At 36.6% G+C, this 15,578-nt stretch overlaps 2 protein-coding genes across 3 annotated transcripts; one reads left to right on the top strand and one right to left on the bottom strand.

The window, feature by feature from the left end:
* Positions 1 to 1,014: 1,014 nt before the first annotated feature.
* LOC140943021 (inositol-tetrakisphosphate 1-kinase-like) lies at positions 1,015 to 10,156 on the bottom strand. Of its 2 annotated transcripts, XM_073392052.1 has the most exons (12): positions 9,940 to 10,156; positions 9,791 to 9,815; positions 8,317 to 8,442; positions 6,803 to 6,920; positions 5,728 to 5,826; positions 4,939 to 4,982; positions 4,584 to 4,676; positions 3,969 to 4,038; positions 2,705 to 2,778; positions 1,829 to 1,915; positions 1,508 to 1,589; positions 1,015 to 1,153 (listed from the first exon to the last, which is right to left on the bottom strand). In XM_073392052.1, the coding sequence occupies exons 1-12, from the start codon at positions 10,044 to 10,046 to the stop codon at positions 1,041 to 1,043; spliced, it is 1,038 nt and encodes a 345-aa protein (XP_073248153.1). In that variant the 5' UTR covers positions 10,047 to 10,156; the 3' UTR covers positions 1,015 to 1,040. The 2 variants fall into 2 exon arrangements, with proteins under 2 accessions (XP_073248153.1, XP_073248154.1); XM_073392053.1 differs by lacking the exon at positions 1,508 to 1,589.
* A 46-nt stretch (positions 10,157 to 10,202) lies between these two features.
* LOC140943022 (uncharacterized) lies at positions 10,203 to 14,568 on the top strand. The gene is made up of 5 exons (XM_073392054.1): positions 10,203 to 10,439; positions 11,104 to 11,195; positions 11,675 to 11,738; positions 12,977 to 13,036; positions 14,244 to 14,568. The coding sequence occupies exons 1-5, from the start codon at positions 10,229 to 10,231 to the stop codon at positions 14,327 to 14,329; spliced, it is 513 nt and encodes a 170-aa protein (XP_073248155.1). The 5' UTR covers positions 10,203 to 10,228; the 3' UTR covers positions 14,330 to 14,568.
* The last annotated feature ends 1,010 nt before the right edge of the window (positions 14,569 to 15,578 follow it).

Below are 15,578 nucleotides of genomic sequence, written 5' to 3' on the forward strand. Positions count from 1 at the left end.
TCATCTGTTCGGATTTCCTAGCTGAAAGTCTAGTGATGCAAAAATTATAGGGATCAAAACGTAACTTTTCGAAAATCTCAGCCAGAGAAAAGGCTCCCGAAAATTCTAGGTGACCTTTTAAGGGTAAAAGTCCATATTGGTGCCCCTGATAATATTACATTGGGAGAGGGGTAGCAGTTCTGGTGATAAGCAACTCGAAACTTAGCAAAAGTCAAGCAAATTCAAAATGCAGCAGCTCCACCTTCCTCCCCCTTTCCATGTAACTATTGACTGTACCCTAGGTTATTCTCACCTAACTGGCTGCCAATTTTCATTTTTCAAGTTGAATGTGTTCTTATGTATATGGTACTTTTTTGACCGAATTTCAGCCTGAGTGTTCTTAATCCATTTGTTCTTTTATGCGGGTTTCGATTCTAAAACTTGCCTTCGAGCCCGAAAAGTTTCCGGGCCTTTCAAGAAATGGGCCCAAGGTACAGTGCCGATATAAGATCATATACATTGCAACGAACGATCTTTTTCGCCCCACTAAGTAAATAGCAAAATAGAGGGTCACGAGAGCTAACACATTTTGCCGAGTTCCTTAAACCTTCGTTATGTCGAGGTTCCACTGTATTTTGGTTTTGCTAAGTATTTTAAAATATGCTATATTAAGCATTTTTAAAAATAAATTAAAATGTTCCACTCTTTCCCATGAAAATGGCATCACATTACAATCCTTCACCCCTATAAAGGCCACTTTCTCAGGGGTTCGAAAGTATTTTTCTTAGCTAAATAGATAGTACCAGTAGTCTGCTACACAGCCGTTTTTAGTGTTGTCACTCAACACGTTGCGTTGCGTGACGACACTAAAAACGGCTGTGTGGCAAACTAAATAGATAGAGACTTACTGTAAAAATGTACCTCAAGCCTTTTTTATTCCTCTCTCTTAGTAAATTTGAAAGGATATTGTTATCATCATCATTATCACATCATTATTATTATAATTATTTTTCATAACAATAAGTAATAACAGAATGAAATTAATAATAACTTTATTGGTGTCAACTTAAAAGTATGGGAGTTGTAGATGTCCTCTCCTTTTCCTGTGACTTGTCCAGTAATTCATGTACATATTTTGCGAAATCTAGCGGAAATGATGGTGCACCCTCATAGCCTGTAGACCAAGACATGAAAAAGAACATCTAAATAGTGAAACCAACAGTTACTACAGAAGGGTAAAAAAAATTCAAAAATTCATTAATAACTAAAAAAGGGAACAACCAAAAAAATTAATGTTTTATGAGTGTCTTAAATATCTGATAAAGACACAGCTAAACTTTACGGCCAATTTTTTAGACCAAAATAACCCCAAATCTAGAATTATTAGTGCAAGACAGAGTTGATCTATACCAGAGATTTTGAAGCCATTCGAAAAACTCGCAGTCATGTACTACCAGGTTTAAAACTCTCGGCGATACACTCCTGCTCGCTTCTTAAACAGTACTTAACATGTACCAACTGCACTTACCAGGAAAATAGTTGATATCTATGACAACATGATGTCCTGTTCCTTTTTCAACAATTATGTCGACACCAAACATGGTTAAATTCTGAGTTAAAAAAAAACAACAATAAATTCTGGAGAACATCTTTGATAAGCAATGCTGGTATTATTGTAGGTGATGATGCTGAATGCACAAAGGCTTTTGCACAGTGCATGATCTGAGATCAGGCCCAATTTTAGCAGTTCTCATATATTTTCTCTTACGTATTCCCGCTATTCCCTTGCCTTATTTCAATCCTAATTGTGCAGTTTCTAAGTTAGATTTTATGTACAAACTAGACTTACCAACTTTGGTCGAAGTTTCCTGACAAGTTTCAAAACAAGACTTTCATCAGGGGCAGAAACGTTAGGTTCACTGTCATATTCATCCAGCTGTCATTGCAAAAAGGGATTGACTCAGTCAAAAACAGAGGCACTTAATGAAAAAACAAAACTTTAAAAAATACCATTGAAAAGCCCAAAGATGGCCTTTATAGGAGAGGGGAGGGAGGCTGGAATAAGTGCAAGCCCATCTGACTTGATTTTGTTTACAAAATGTCATGGTCATGAGAGCTGAGACTGTCGAAAATTTGGGCATTATAAAGGTGCTACTGTTAAATAAAGATTATAACTTTATTTACTTTATTTAACTTAATGTGGCTGATGAATTTGTTTAGCAGGACATGTACAAGATGCTTTGAAAGCATTCATTTGGGCAAAGTGCACGTTATCAAACAAAGAAAAACTTGAGACTAAACAAATAAGAATACTAATGCAAACACAAGATTAAGGCTAAGAAGTGCGACGCAAGTCATATACAATGGAACCTCAATACAACAAAAAACCAAGGGACTGGCAAACTTAGTTTGCTATATAACCAGTTTTTGTCATATCGAGGTTCTTTTCCATCTATTTTACCATTACTGGGGTAAAGAAAATCGTTGGTTATACCAAGGACTTCGCTATATCAAAAATTTTTACTACCAATTTCTGGTGAGATCTAGTAATGACGCATGCATGACACATGGGGAACAAAATACTTGGTGCAAGAAGAGGGGCGCAAACACCTCTGCGTTCATAGGCTTGTTCTGGATTTGCATGCCCAGTCTTGCCACAGACCTACTGCAACTTCATTTGGGCACTGCCCAAAAAACAAACAAAAGTCAAATATTTTACACTCACCTCACTAAGATATGAACCAGAGTCAGGTTTAGAAACGTCATGTGATGAGAAAAATATTGTTTTTCTGTCCTTAGCTGTTGCAAAAAATGACATGTTATCATACAATACAATACAATACAATACAATACAATAACTTTGTTTAAAGAGGGAAGCGCAATAACCTATTACAGTTTTCTAACCTACGGCCCTCATCATAAGAGTAAGTAATTGGTTATGCACATGCAAACTTGACATGATTTCCCCTTGTAACTGTAAGCATGACCCCTGTCTCCTTTCATAAGAAACAAAAGGTAAATAGAACCATAATAACTTCTTAGTTGTTCAATTCCCTGCCTACTAGAGCGGTTTTCATTTGAGTGTCGAAAAGTAATTGGTTTTGCACTTTCTACACGATGCGATTGGCTTAAAAGATTCGCGCCACCTTTTCATCCAATCAGAAGTAAAACCAAAGCCAATTGTGACGCGCTCGCATGCATTTTCCCGCGCTTTGCGTCAGCCGCATGTAATTACTTCGAGTTTTGATTGGTTCAATGTATTGTCTGTGTCCTATGTGATTGGCCAGAGTAATTACTTTGGTTTTGGTTTTACGAGACTCAAACGAAAACCACTCTAATCTCACAAAGCCAGCAATTCTAATAAATCTTAGTGCCAGCTCTGTATTAGAATGCAGTTTGTCCCTCATGTTCAGGAGACCCTGTTAGGATAAAATTATGACAAGTGACATGGCCTTAAAACAGTGGGACATAGCCTACTCCTCAAAATGCAAAAACGACAATATTTGAAATTCAGACAAAGAACATACACTGTAAATGCCCCCCCCCCCCCCCCCCCCACCCCCAACTAAGAGGCCCTCATTCAGGGATCATTCAGAGTGCACAAAATACTTGAGCACACATGAAAATTGCTACATTTTCTGAGGGTCTGAGTTTTCTACACACCCTTATTTTCTGTTCAATAAACAACAGGAGTTAACTAACGTACTTTTTAAAATTAACTCTAAAGTTTAAGTTGGTTGGTTAAATTCCAAAAAATTTACTGTTTATTGTAATATTCAAAGCCAGCTTTGTCAATAGAAGGAACTACGGATCACTTTAGGTTTATGGGACACTGCCCACCTACCCCTCCCCTAAGCCATCTTTTTTCCCCTAAGTGAGAAGTAAGTGTTATTGTTACCTTAGGGGAGGGGTAGGTGGGCAGTTTCCCAGAAACCTTCATTGATCCGGAACTACAACTACTACAACTACTAAAGACTAAAGAAACTTACCATCAGTACTATAAAAATTCTTTATTGAAGGTCGCTTTACAATATAGTGTTTGTTCCCTGCTACAAAAACCTGTTAAATGAAAGAAGCCATAAGTAAATGATGCCATCACCTTAAAATTGTGTCTTACGATACAAAATAAAATGCTCACGTCATTGCACAGCTGCACTTTACAGCAAAATTCCTTTTTTGTCCCACTGTTGTTATACCCTTACATCTACATAATTGAATAGGACTGTTGTTGTTGACAGTAACTGACGTTTCAACATCCTGTACGGTAGTCATCTTCATCTTCAGCATCAAAGTGAGTTGTATTCAGTCAGTTGATGTTATTAAACTCTGGTCATATTGACCTGATTGGTCAATTAAGTCACACTGTTATTGGTCGTCTGTCAGTTAAGATGTGATGTTATTGGCTATGAAGACCCTTAACGTCATTGGTGTGTTTTGATCGGCCTATTGTCACATTTAAACACTTAATTTTTTGTTGGTGCTCTAAGATTCACTGTTTTTCTGAATTATTGTCTAAGATACCTGCTTTGCTTAAAACGAGCTGTAAAGAAAGGTGTCTTTTCAGCCGTACTTTACCAACCATGAAATGAAACCATCACAGTTACCTTAAATAAAACAGCATTGTGGTTAACAAACTGTTGAACAACACAAGGAGGCATTAGATCCTTGAGTCCCTCTTCGTTAAATATAACTGACATCTGAAATAAAGTAACTTCCAATCAGTCCAAAAAAGTAACTTTTTGCATATATATACGTAACAAACACATTTGAACAGACAGAGATTGTTCTATATGTAGGCATCACTTGTTAAATAAAAGCACAACTATACAGACCAAAGATGGAAAAGGAAAAATAGTCCGTAAAAAACCTCGAAAAGCCTTAAGTGCTTTTAGGTAATGAAAAATGTTTCTTAATATGTTTTTTGTTCTCTTTATTTCTACAATACAAATCTCATAATACCTCATGGCATGATTCTGATCCATGTCCAATAACAGTTTTACAAACTGAAAAAGACAAAACAAATTACTCTCATGGAGCCTGGCTGCCCTGCAGACACCCACTTGATTTGGACACCCAGTCATAATGGACACTTTTCTATGTCCAGATGGAAAGCTCACATTTTTCCTCTTACTTTCATATTGACACTTTCAGGTGACCTCGGTAATTGCTTTTGAAGCACTGAGTGAACTCTAGCATGTCCTTTTCACATCCCTTTAACTGAATAATTTTGACTGTAATATAGGTAAGCTGTCTTGAATATGAAAGGTTTGGGACAGGAACATGAGAGTATCACCCAAACAGATAAGACAGATTCTTGCAAACTATAACTGGTATTTCAAAATAATATTACACAGTTTAGTAGGTAAATTTTCATTGCAGATATCAAGACATTTGTTCATACCTGGTTCTAGAAACATCTCAGATATGGATATACTGCTATTTTTTATCAGACTAAATTCCAAAAAATTAAGATGGTCTCACTGTGTTACACATACCAAGAAAAATATGCAGTTGTTCAGAATTCTTTATTCATAACTTTTTTTTCACATTAGAAATGTCTATTGACTATCTTGAGAAGCTGATAAATTTAAGGCTTGAGTTCAAGGTGCCAATCAAATGTCAATTTACAGCTGTACACCTCCTCAATGAAGCAATATCTTCCTGTGTATATAGAGAAACTATTGTAGGCACCTTTATGAAAATTATTATTACTTTTTTTATTATTTTTAAGGGATTGTTGTCACTCACCCATTGGATATGAAACACCAGCATTTTCTATTTTTCTCAAGTTTTCCTTGTGATCCATTGCATCAATTTGCACGAAATTAGGAATAAAAACTCTTACTCCTACAACAAAAATAGCACATAAAGAAAATGGACATGTAGTTATTCCTGATGATAAAATATTCATATCAAAATAGTACGCAAATAGCATATAATAGTATATGAATACCACCACCTGGTTAGCTCAGTTGGAAGAGTGCCAGTCTAATGAGTGGGAGGTCGTGGGTTCAAAACCCAGCCGGACCAACACTCAGGTTCTTTAAATAACTGAGAAAAAAAGTGCTGCCTTTGTAATAACATCTGCAAAAGGTCGGACTTTCTAGTCTTCTCGGATAAGGACGAAAATCTGTAGGTCCCATCTCACAGCACTTTCACTTACTGGTTCTTGTGGGACATAAACGAAGCCACACCACTGTTCAAAAAGAGTAGGGGACGTACACATGTAGGCCCCCATGGTGTGGCCAACCTTTCCTGGGCAGGGTGGGTTATCTGTAGGGAAAGATCTTAATATTCAGGTGTCCTACAGTGTATGTATATTTGAAGGAAATTTTAGAGCCTGAATGTCTTTTTAAGGCATTCAACAAAGAAACATTCTAACCTTTTGTGTGCTGTAGTAAGCAGCTTTTGACACGTATTATATTATAAACACCTTATGTTTACAAACAAAGAAAAAATATTACATTTATTTTTAACTGTAATAAAACAGTGCACAGTATTAATGGATTTCAGCTGTGAGAAATTAAAATCTTTCACAGCAGGTATTTTACTTCACTTTGTATATATCCACGCCGTCTTTCAGTTTCCTATCATTTTTTTGTACATGGATATTAGACAGTTATAAAACTGTACTAATAGAAACTGATCAGAACCACAATATCACCCTTCCCTTCCTTAAAGTATTCACTACTAGCCACAAAACAATGAATTATTAAATCTTTTGCTCACCACTAAACATTTTGTAGCACTCACTAACTTTCAATAATAATATCATCAAACAACAAGAATACAAATTAAAATAACTTCAATAATCTCAACTAACCTTCTTCTAGTATTTCACATTCTTTCATTATCCGGTAGCTTGTTGTTCTGTCAAAAAGCTTACTGACAGACTCCATCGGATCAATCACAATGACTTCAGGGTGGTCTTTTATGTAGATCTAAAATGCAAGGTCAGAAAAAAGCATTTTAAAGCTAACATGAAACTTGATGGCAAATATTTGGGTAAAAGAAGTTGAAAAGTTTACTTAGGTTCACCAAATTTGGCAGGGTCACTGCAACAATACTTGATGCCAATAATTTACCTACGGGCTCATAACAGTCCCCTCCACCATGAGAGATAGACCACCACACCGGGGATGATATGCCCCCTACTCTTTTGTAAACATTGTGTGAGTTCTTCAGCATCCCACAGAATTTACAAGTGCAAGGGTTGAGACAGGGCCTAAAATTTAGAGTCAAGTCTAACTGTTTGCAGTTGTCTTTACAAAGGTAGCACTTTCTGCTCAGTTATTTTAAGACCCTGAGTGTTGGTCCAGTCGGGGTTTGAACCAGCAGCCTCCCGCTTGGTAGACCAGTGCTTGTCCAACAGAGCTAACCAGGTGGCGCTTTTAAGTTAGAGATATGACAGTCTTGCATATTCAAGGGGGATAAAGGTTTAAAAAGGGTTTAAAGGCTTGTCTATGGTGGAAAGTGCTCTTAGCTTATCCAGCTAGTTTACAAGTGATCCACTCAAATACTTAGAAAAAAATCATTCAAACACAACATAACAGGATAAAAAACCCCAGCTGGCAGGAGGCAACCAGTTGGCTATTTATAAATGTGGCTGTTGAACTAGGGACAACCTAGAACAAATCCAGCAAGTGGCAAGAGTGGGACTCGCACCCGCGATTGCCAGATTGCGAGTCCAACAAGCTGACCACTTGGCCATGCTGCCTCCCAGTTCTAAGGCCTGAGATACAGCTCATTGGAACCCAATTACCTTGTTACAGGAAATTAAAAATGCTCCATGAAATTGAAGTATGGGAAATTAACAGGACTTCAATTAATGCGACTTTTAATAGTGCAAAATGACTTCCAAAGGAAGAAAATTAACACAAAAGAGAGGGTAACATTTCAAAATGGAGCAGATTAATAAAATGCTCAAAAAGAAACTAAACTAGTTGAGACAACAGAAACAAAGTTAAATGTATAATCTGAAATGGAAACTTTGCTCGTGGTACTTTTCCCACCCATAAGACGGGGGTCAAGCAAAGAAATCTGACCATTTCGTGGGTTCTTCACAGTTTCATTGTTACCAGCAGATCTCCATCCTGATAGAATACTCCTCTTTCGTAAGTGTGTCAAGAATGTCAGAAGTGTATCCAAAATAATGAAATTAAGGTCGTAGAAATATCAATGCTCCAATTAATTAATGGCACAGAAATTAATGTTTCAAAAAATTAACGCGACTTAAATTAACGCAAATTTCAATATCTTGAAGGGTTAACTTCCTATAAAGAAGGTATTCAGACACAAAAGAATGGGGGCAAAAGATTACGACTTCACTCCTTTCACCTCAAGTCTTTTTAATGTTTTCATGGCATCTTGACTCCCATCAATTGCAGCTGCCATGTAGTCTGTAAGCTTCTGAATGATAAGGTCAAATGGTCCCTGTTCTTCCAATGGTCTGTCCATGTCAACCTTTTAAAAAGTAAAAACGACAAATATTATTAAAGAGAGATTATCGGAATTAAAAGAGTCAAAAGTTAGGATCATTAAATGACCCATCTTTTGGTTAATCAGTTTGATTTCCACTATTTTTGTTCATGTTTTGTTAAGGTATTTATGCTGGTGCTACTAAATTTGTGAATTCTACTGTTTTCACTGTCACACCATTCAAAATAAAAAAATGTAACCCATTCAAAACAGAAAGTCATTGAGATTAAAGTAATATTTTATTCTGAGACAAGGAATGTTTAGATAACAAAATCTCAAAAAACTAGTAACGTTTTTAACCCACATAAGAGGTTTCCCAGGCGACAGATAAATGCTGCATCTTGCAAAAGCTTTAAAATTCAAGTGCCTCCTATTGGAAAATGAAAAACCCTTTTGTAAGAAAAGGTGTTTAGCTGCTGTGATACCTCATGAAAGTGAAAACTTAGATGGATCGATAATTCCTTAGTTTGAAGTTTGGTGATGTTATGTGAAAACTGAGAATAATATAATGAGTATCAAAGATCAATATTATTGAGATATTGAAAAAGTTTTTGTTAAAGGACATCATGCTCCAATGTCTGTTAGTCTCAAAAAACTGCAAATTTATACTTGAAAATAAAATTGATTAACACATTGACATGGTCTGTACTCTTGTCGACCAAAGAAATGATGTCAAAGTGTTCAAAATTTTGCAGTGAAACCACTTGCCAGTGGCCTGTGGTTCCCCCGGGCTGTGGTTATATTTAGACGGAGCCTTGATAATCAACCTCAACACTGCCCCACTTTATTAAAATACATGACTACAATTATAACAACTTCAGAATACCTAGTCACTTTCCAGAAAACTTAGGACAACTAGGCATAATACAACAGACAATTTCGTTATTCAAGGTGACCCAAATAAGTGGCTGGGTGTTCTGAAGTTTGGCAAAAGGATAATAAGTTCACTTCTGAAACCTGCATTCGTATTTAGAGCTAAGAAAACCTTCCATTACCAGTGGATAGGTTTATTCCTACTCTTCAAAGTACAATTGAATAACAAATTTCGTTTTATAAAGCTTATAAATTAAGCTTAACTAATACAAGTTCTAGTCCCAGGAATTGGAATACGACATTCCAGAAAAACAAGCTGGATGCACTTGTCTCGTTTCTCTGCATATGGAATTGACAATATACAAAACGGATCTTATTTCCAATATCATCGAAACAAACAATTCAGGGGATCAACAGAGCAAAATACTACAGGTAGGCCAACACACACATCTGTAATTAAGTTATACGGAATCAAATCGTACATCGAAGATCGGACAGTGAAATGTACAAGAAAACCTACCTCGACCAAATCAATGCCCGTTTTCCTAGAGTGTAAAAAGAAGAAAAATTAATACCCTCAGGAAAATTTGAACCATTTGAAATGGATCTTGATCATGATAATGTTTATAAATTAATCACCAAAAAACAAGCTCAAAAAATTGAACGTACTCGCATAAGAGCGCAAAGGTGTCGAAAATCGATTTCCTCATCTTTCGCCGACTCACCAAGAAGCCAACTCGCCTTGGCTTTCGCAGACCGTTGCTGCTCGAATACATGGTCAATTAATTTTCCCTAATTAGGGAAGATCCTCCAATTTACTGTGCGAAATATCATCGTCACAAAAATAGCCAAGTTTGACTCATCCCCATCACGTTTTGCCAAAGCAAGTTATGAGCCTTCGATATCAAAGCCAGCGGTAGTCCTCAAAATTTACGTGAGGTCAGACATGAAGTAATTCATGAATTTCAACATGGCTGTCATAAGCCTTTCCCGGCTGAAGCTGCTAAACGATGTGGCTGTTTTCCCACTTACAGTCTCAGGTTTCTCAAGATATTTACATTCTTCTAGTATTATCTGTTCTAGCTCAACTGATTCTTCAATGAATAATTTAAGAATTGGCAGAGAAACAGCGTTAGGAGTCAGGCGTTTCAGTCTTCAAAGTTGGCTTGGTGAGTACTCTCAGAGCTGAACTTTTGATCTGGCTAGTTTTAGTTATTTTTTAATTGACCGAAAGTTAATGGTAGCGATGTGAAATATGTCTGAATAAGCAGTTCTTATTTAGGGGATGCTCGATATAGCAAGTGAATAGATGCACTATATCGCACAGGAAAAAATAACGGATTCCCATTTTTGGATATTTTAGGGTATTTAAAGAAAACCCATAAAAATCCCAAATTTGGCAAAGTGAGACAAGTCCCAACCAGGGAATTCCCAACCAAGTTCCCTGATTGGGACTTGCCTCACTCTTCCAAATTTGGGAATTTTTTGGGTATTCTTTAAATACCCTAAAATATCCAAAAGTGGGAATCCGTTATTTTTTCCTGTGTTGTTGTGTCGTTCTATTGTGTGAAGTTTATTATGTTAATCAATAAAATTGTTATTTATTTATTAATGGTGGCAGTGCATAGCCTCCCACGCAGGGCAGGAATGTGTGATGAACCCCTAAGAATGTTTGCGTGGGAGGCTAGGCAGTGCATTAATGTGTAAGTGTTGGGACTCTACCCGCTACCCAGCAGGTGGTGTCAAAGTTCAAGACATTTCCTGAACAGGGTAGCTGTTTTATTATATTTTCTACAATAATAATTGTCTAGAAACCTTTTCTACACAATGTAGGAATCAAGGCTTCCATTCTGACAGAGGAGAAAATAAACAAAGCAGATGTAGGCTGCCCAATCTGCAGTAGAGATATCACATTTACTTACAAAGTAAGTTAGAATAATAATGTTGCTAATAGTAATATGAAGTAATAATAATAAATTCCAAAAGACAACATTCAAAGAAACAGCTCACATCTTGCAGAGAGTAATATCAATCAAGCAGTGAGAGAGATCCTTAGTCATGATTTGGTCCCTCCTCCCAAGGACCAAGGAATCCTAGTTTATGAGAATGAATAATGAGAACAATAACAACAACAATAATAATAATAATAGTATTAAAGACCAATACCAATACTCAGGGTCTTGAAATAACTGAGAAATGAAGGTACTTCCTTTGCCCTGCAGGCGGCTGGACCTTTGCATGGCTCGGATGACCGTTCCATTAGGAGACGTAAAATATAGTGTCCCCAATTAGCACTTTCGTGCTAAATACCTTGACACTCAAATAAAGTGCTTTTTTTATAATAATAATAATAATAGTAACAATGGTATTAGTCACTGTGTACTAATTTATTATTGTCCCATAGGATGTGCTATTTTTGTCACAATTTATGTCACCAAGAGGATACATTCTCAATCGAAGAGAAACAGGTACATATGTCTTATCTCTCTTTGAAACCTGGTACGTTCTTCACAGTCATTTGTTTCGAAATAATTTTTGAGATTGATCACTTTCCATTTCTTACAACTTTTCTTAACAACAGCAACAGTTTCCAGGCAAAACTAGTCACCTTTACTAGGGCTAATGCTGAGAAGGGCTTATGGTTTATTTCTAACAATTCAGAATTAAGATTCTGTTCCATCATTTGTTACAGTGCAACTACTGTAACCGGGGCCGCTTAGACAAAGTACTGGAAAATAACAATACATTCAAAGAAAGTTGTTTGTGGGCCAATCAGCAGCTTGTAAATAACAAGTGACGTAAAGCACAAAATTAATATTGATAGCAAGGAAAGCAAAATGTTTCACCTGACAATGTTTTTCTATTCAAAACTTTGCATACATCGCCCAGGACACATATTTCTTTGACACAGGCTGTTATTTTGTCATCTACCAGGAATTTCTTCGCTACTATTGCTGCGCTTTGCAATAACATGCAACCACAAGTAAAAAATATAACTATCGTTTACGTTTTTTGCCTCCATCATTCACTCTAAGGGACTCTCGGGAAACACATGCTTTCTTCAGCAGGTTCCAAAGGTCACGTCTTTAGGTTGTAATTTGTTGATTTTGATCCTTGTTGTTTACTTCGTAACGAGGTCATTATGATTGACAACTAACTTATCTCAAAATGTATTGTTATTTTCCTTTAATCCGATTGGTCAACTTTGTCTAGGTGACCCTGGTTATAGAAGTCACACTGCAATTGGTGAAAAAAATTCATTTGTTATTGGAACAAATTGAACTTATCAACTTTGGTTAAAATTTCTTTACAAGTTTCAAAACCAGATTGCTTCAGGTTTTACTCATTGTTTGGAGTGTATTTTTTTCTTTACAAACATTTATACTTGTACCTCATGTAAGAACCCCTTTTTTCTTGTTAAATAGTCTATAATGCCTCCTAGCTAGATTAGTGTTTTATCTATTTTCTAGGTGGCTTTATACCTTACATAAGTGGTATTGTCTTGTTCCTCTCTTTTTTTTCTGAGTGTGGTATGAAATTCAACTGATGTACATGTAACTTAAGGCAAGAATATTGTTTTGCAGTTATGGAAAGGACAGGGGCTGTAGTTTGCAGGGTACATGTATCGTGATAGATTTTATTAAAGCACGAAAAACAGTTTATTACTCTAAAATTCTTTAAAATTCTTCATTCCTTTCTTTAAAAGGTGTTTGCAGAAAACAGCAGCGAAAGTTAGAGAAAGCAATCAAGATATCACAGAGATTAGGTAAACAATAATATATTCACTTGGCAACACATGTTTTGGTACTAAATAGGCCGGTATGTTCCACTGTGAAGGGTATAGTTTTTAAGTAATTCAGTCTGGGACAGGGTATAGAAATCAGAGAATTTGGGTCAAGAATGGGGTACCATTTTCCACGAAACTGATCAGTTGGCTGTAAATTTTAGTCTAGACTAGAGAAACTGGGAATTACTACTCCAAGAAAATATAATCAGCAAATTGAAATATTTACCAGCAACTCTGTTTATTGGCCAAGAAAGTGTAGACCTCAGTAGTTTCTTGAAAAAAGCAATCCTTGGATAGGGACAGATTTTGGAAGTTTGGTGTATTATAGGATAGCAAAGATGAGATCTCTATTCAAATGTTCTTTTAAAATCATACCCCGATGACTGACAGCAATCCTTATCGAAACTAAAACCCATCACAACTGTAAGTAGCCCTAAACAGGCTTCTGAAGGTGTTAATTGCGACATAAAAAATCAACATTCTGTCAAGGCCACTCCTCCCTCCCCCCTGGTTGAGGGTGGAAATCACTTGGGTCCATATAGGAGATAGCTGGTATGCTCCTCGTCCCTGTTCATGGTAGGAGTGTTGGTTCTAATATGTATACTTGCCTGGATCCATATTTTGAACTTGTCGCTTCACTGCTCATGCTTTCATTCTAACGATTTTTGGGTAAAAAAAAGGGTAATACAATATTGAATGAAATCTAAGGGGAAGTTTTCAGGGCAAAAGACTATTAGGTGCATCCTGGTTACTGAAAATAAGAAAAGTTTGGGACAGGTGGACTTCTTGGCCTGTACTTTCACCTTTAGAGACCCCTTTAGGGCTAAATCCCACCACTGAAAGATTGTGGCTTTGAAATGTTGATACAAGAACAATGAACTATAGAAGCCTTGTCTGTTAAGAGCAGCACCAGTGAAAAATGAAATCATCAGCCAATCTCTGGAATCCAAAGATTTCCAAAGGATCCTTGATACCGGTAGCTTACACATTTTTTGATCACAAGCTTTTTAAATGGATATTTTTTCCAGCCCTTTGAATTTTGTGTATTATTTTGAGGCATTACCTAGTCGGACGTTGTATTGTAACTTAGATACATGTAAACTGCAATGCAATGTCTGAAAGACAAATTTTCATGAAAAGGATACTGTGAGACAGTCATTTTTATGATTACATATTTATTTGATAGGTCTTCTCCCGAAACTGGCCCCTGCACTACAGAAAGAATTGGCGGAAAGAAAATTGGCCGAGAAGAAGATGAAAGTTGAGAAATGAGAAACAAAAAGCTTAATCCTGGACAAGCTTCCAGTGGAGAGATTAATCTACTCTGACAAGGCAATTCAGACTTGATGGTTATTTAACTACAAAGTGGGATGCTTTGCCATTCTAAGATCATCTGACAGCAAAAATAAGATCAAATTAGTATGTGCGGCTATACACTTGAGACATCAGAATAGCTTGCGAGATTCATTCATTCATTTTTATTGGTTAATTCAAATTTACAATAATTTTTTTCTCACCGCCCACAAACAGCAAAGGCTAGTCTAGGTAGGCAGTGTCTCTATAAAAAACAAAATACGCACTCCAAATAATTTGTAATTAATTCACAAGTAAACAAAAGTTTGAGAAAATACAGTATGCCGCTCTGCTTCTCTTTGTGGGTGGAGGTTTGGTTTGGTGCAGTCTGCTCTCTGAAGGTTTTTGCAGGTCTTCCATGATTCACACTGTTCTCCTTTTCCGATTTTCTTACCTCAATCAATATTTTTATTTGTTTTATAGGTCAACTACGTCGTGACTTCATCAACCCTTTAAGTCCCAATGGTGACCAACACCAATTTTTCTCCTAACGATATCCATACATTGTCAAGTTATATCGTTATGAGAACTGATAAAATGATCACCAAAGTGAAATTACGTTGATCTTTTATAAAATTCTCTTAACTCATTATTTAAAGAAATGTATGGAGGTCAGTGTGGAGAATTTGTATGTTTATATTGGGCTGTCTGTCGGTTAAGTCGTGATGTTATTAGGGAGTTTTAAAATAGGCCTTAGAATCACGTTCACGGCAAATGAAAAATACCAGTTTTCCCTTTGTGGTCAATTTATGTATCCCTTTACCTGTCTTCTACTATTCTTTGTAATTACAGCCAATTCCTTCTATAGCGGACACAGTACTGTAGGGACCTTGAGTCAGTGTCCACATTAGCAAGGGTCCGTAACAGCGGGAGTTGTTTTTCAGTCAAACTTATTTTTTGCCTGGGATTTAGCTGCTATCCGTATAACCGGGGTGTCTGCAAGGCGAGAGTTAACTGTATGTACTCAAAAATAAGCATTTTCATGTGAGATTCATCCGTAGAAATTCTTTTGAACAGTTTTTACTGTATACGCTCATTTCCTAATGCGAGAATTAAATCGCAACACGAATCTGCCGTTTGCCGTCTGCATTAATCGTGATTCTAAATCTCTGTACTGTCAGTACAGACTCTTAACGTGATTGAATGGTGAAAGTATTTGAGTCATTGT

The sequence above is a fragment of the Porites lutea genome, chromosome 7, assembly GCF_958299795.1.
Source record: "Porites lutea chromosome 7, jaPorLute2.1, whole genome shotgun sequence".
NCBI classification, from domain to species: Eukaryota; Metazoa; Cnidaria; class Anthozoa; order Scleractinia; family Poritidae; genus Porites; species Porites lutea.

Excerpts from the sequence above, each read along its gene's own strand:
- LOC140943021 (XM_073392052.1), bottom strand. The coding sequence starts at position 10,046 with ATGTATTCGAGCAGCAACGGTCTGCGAAAGCCAAGGCGAGTTGGCTTC. Across the intron at positions 8,443-9,790 it reads CGGGCATTGATTTGGTCGAG|GTTGACATGGACAGACCATT; the intron begins GTAGGTTTTCTT and ends ACTTTTTAAAAG. Across the intron at positions 5,827-6,802 it reads ATGTGAAATACTAGAAGAAG|GAGTAAGAGTTTTTATTCCT; the intron begins GTTAGTTGAGAT and ends TTTTTGTTGTAG.
- LOC140943022 (XM_073392054.1), top strand. The coding sequence starts at position 10,229 with ATGAATTTCAACATGGCTGTCATAAGCCTTTCCCGGCTGAAGCTGCTA. Across the intron at positions 11,739-12,976 it reads TCTCAATCGAAGAGAAACAG|GTGTTTGCAGAAAACAGCAG; the intron begins GTACATATGTCT and ends TTTCTTTAAAAG. Across the intron at positions 13,037-14,243 it reads CAAGATATCACAGAGATTAG|GTCTTCTCCCGAAACTGGCC; the intron begins GTAAACAATAAT and ends TTTATTTGATAG.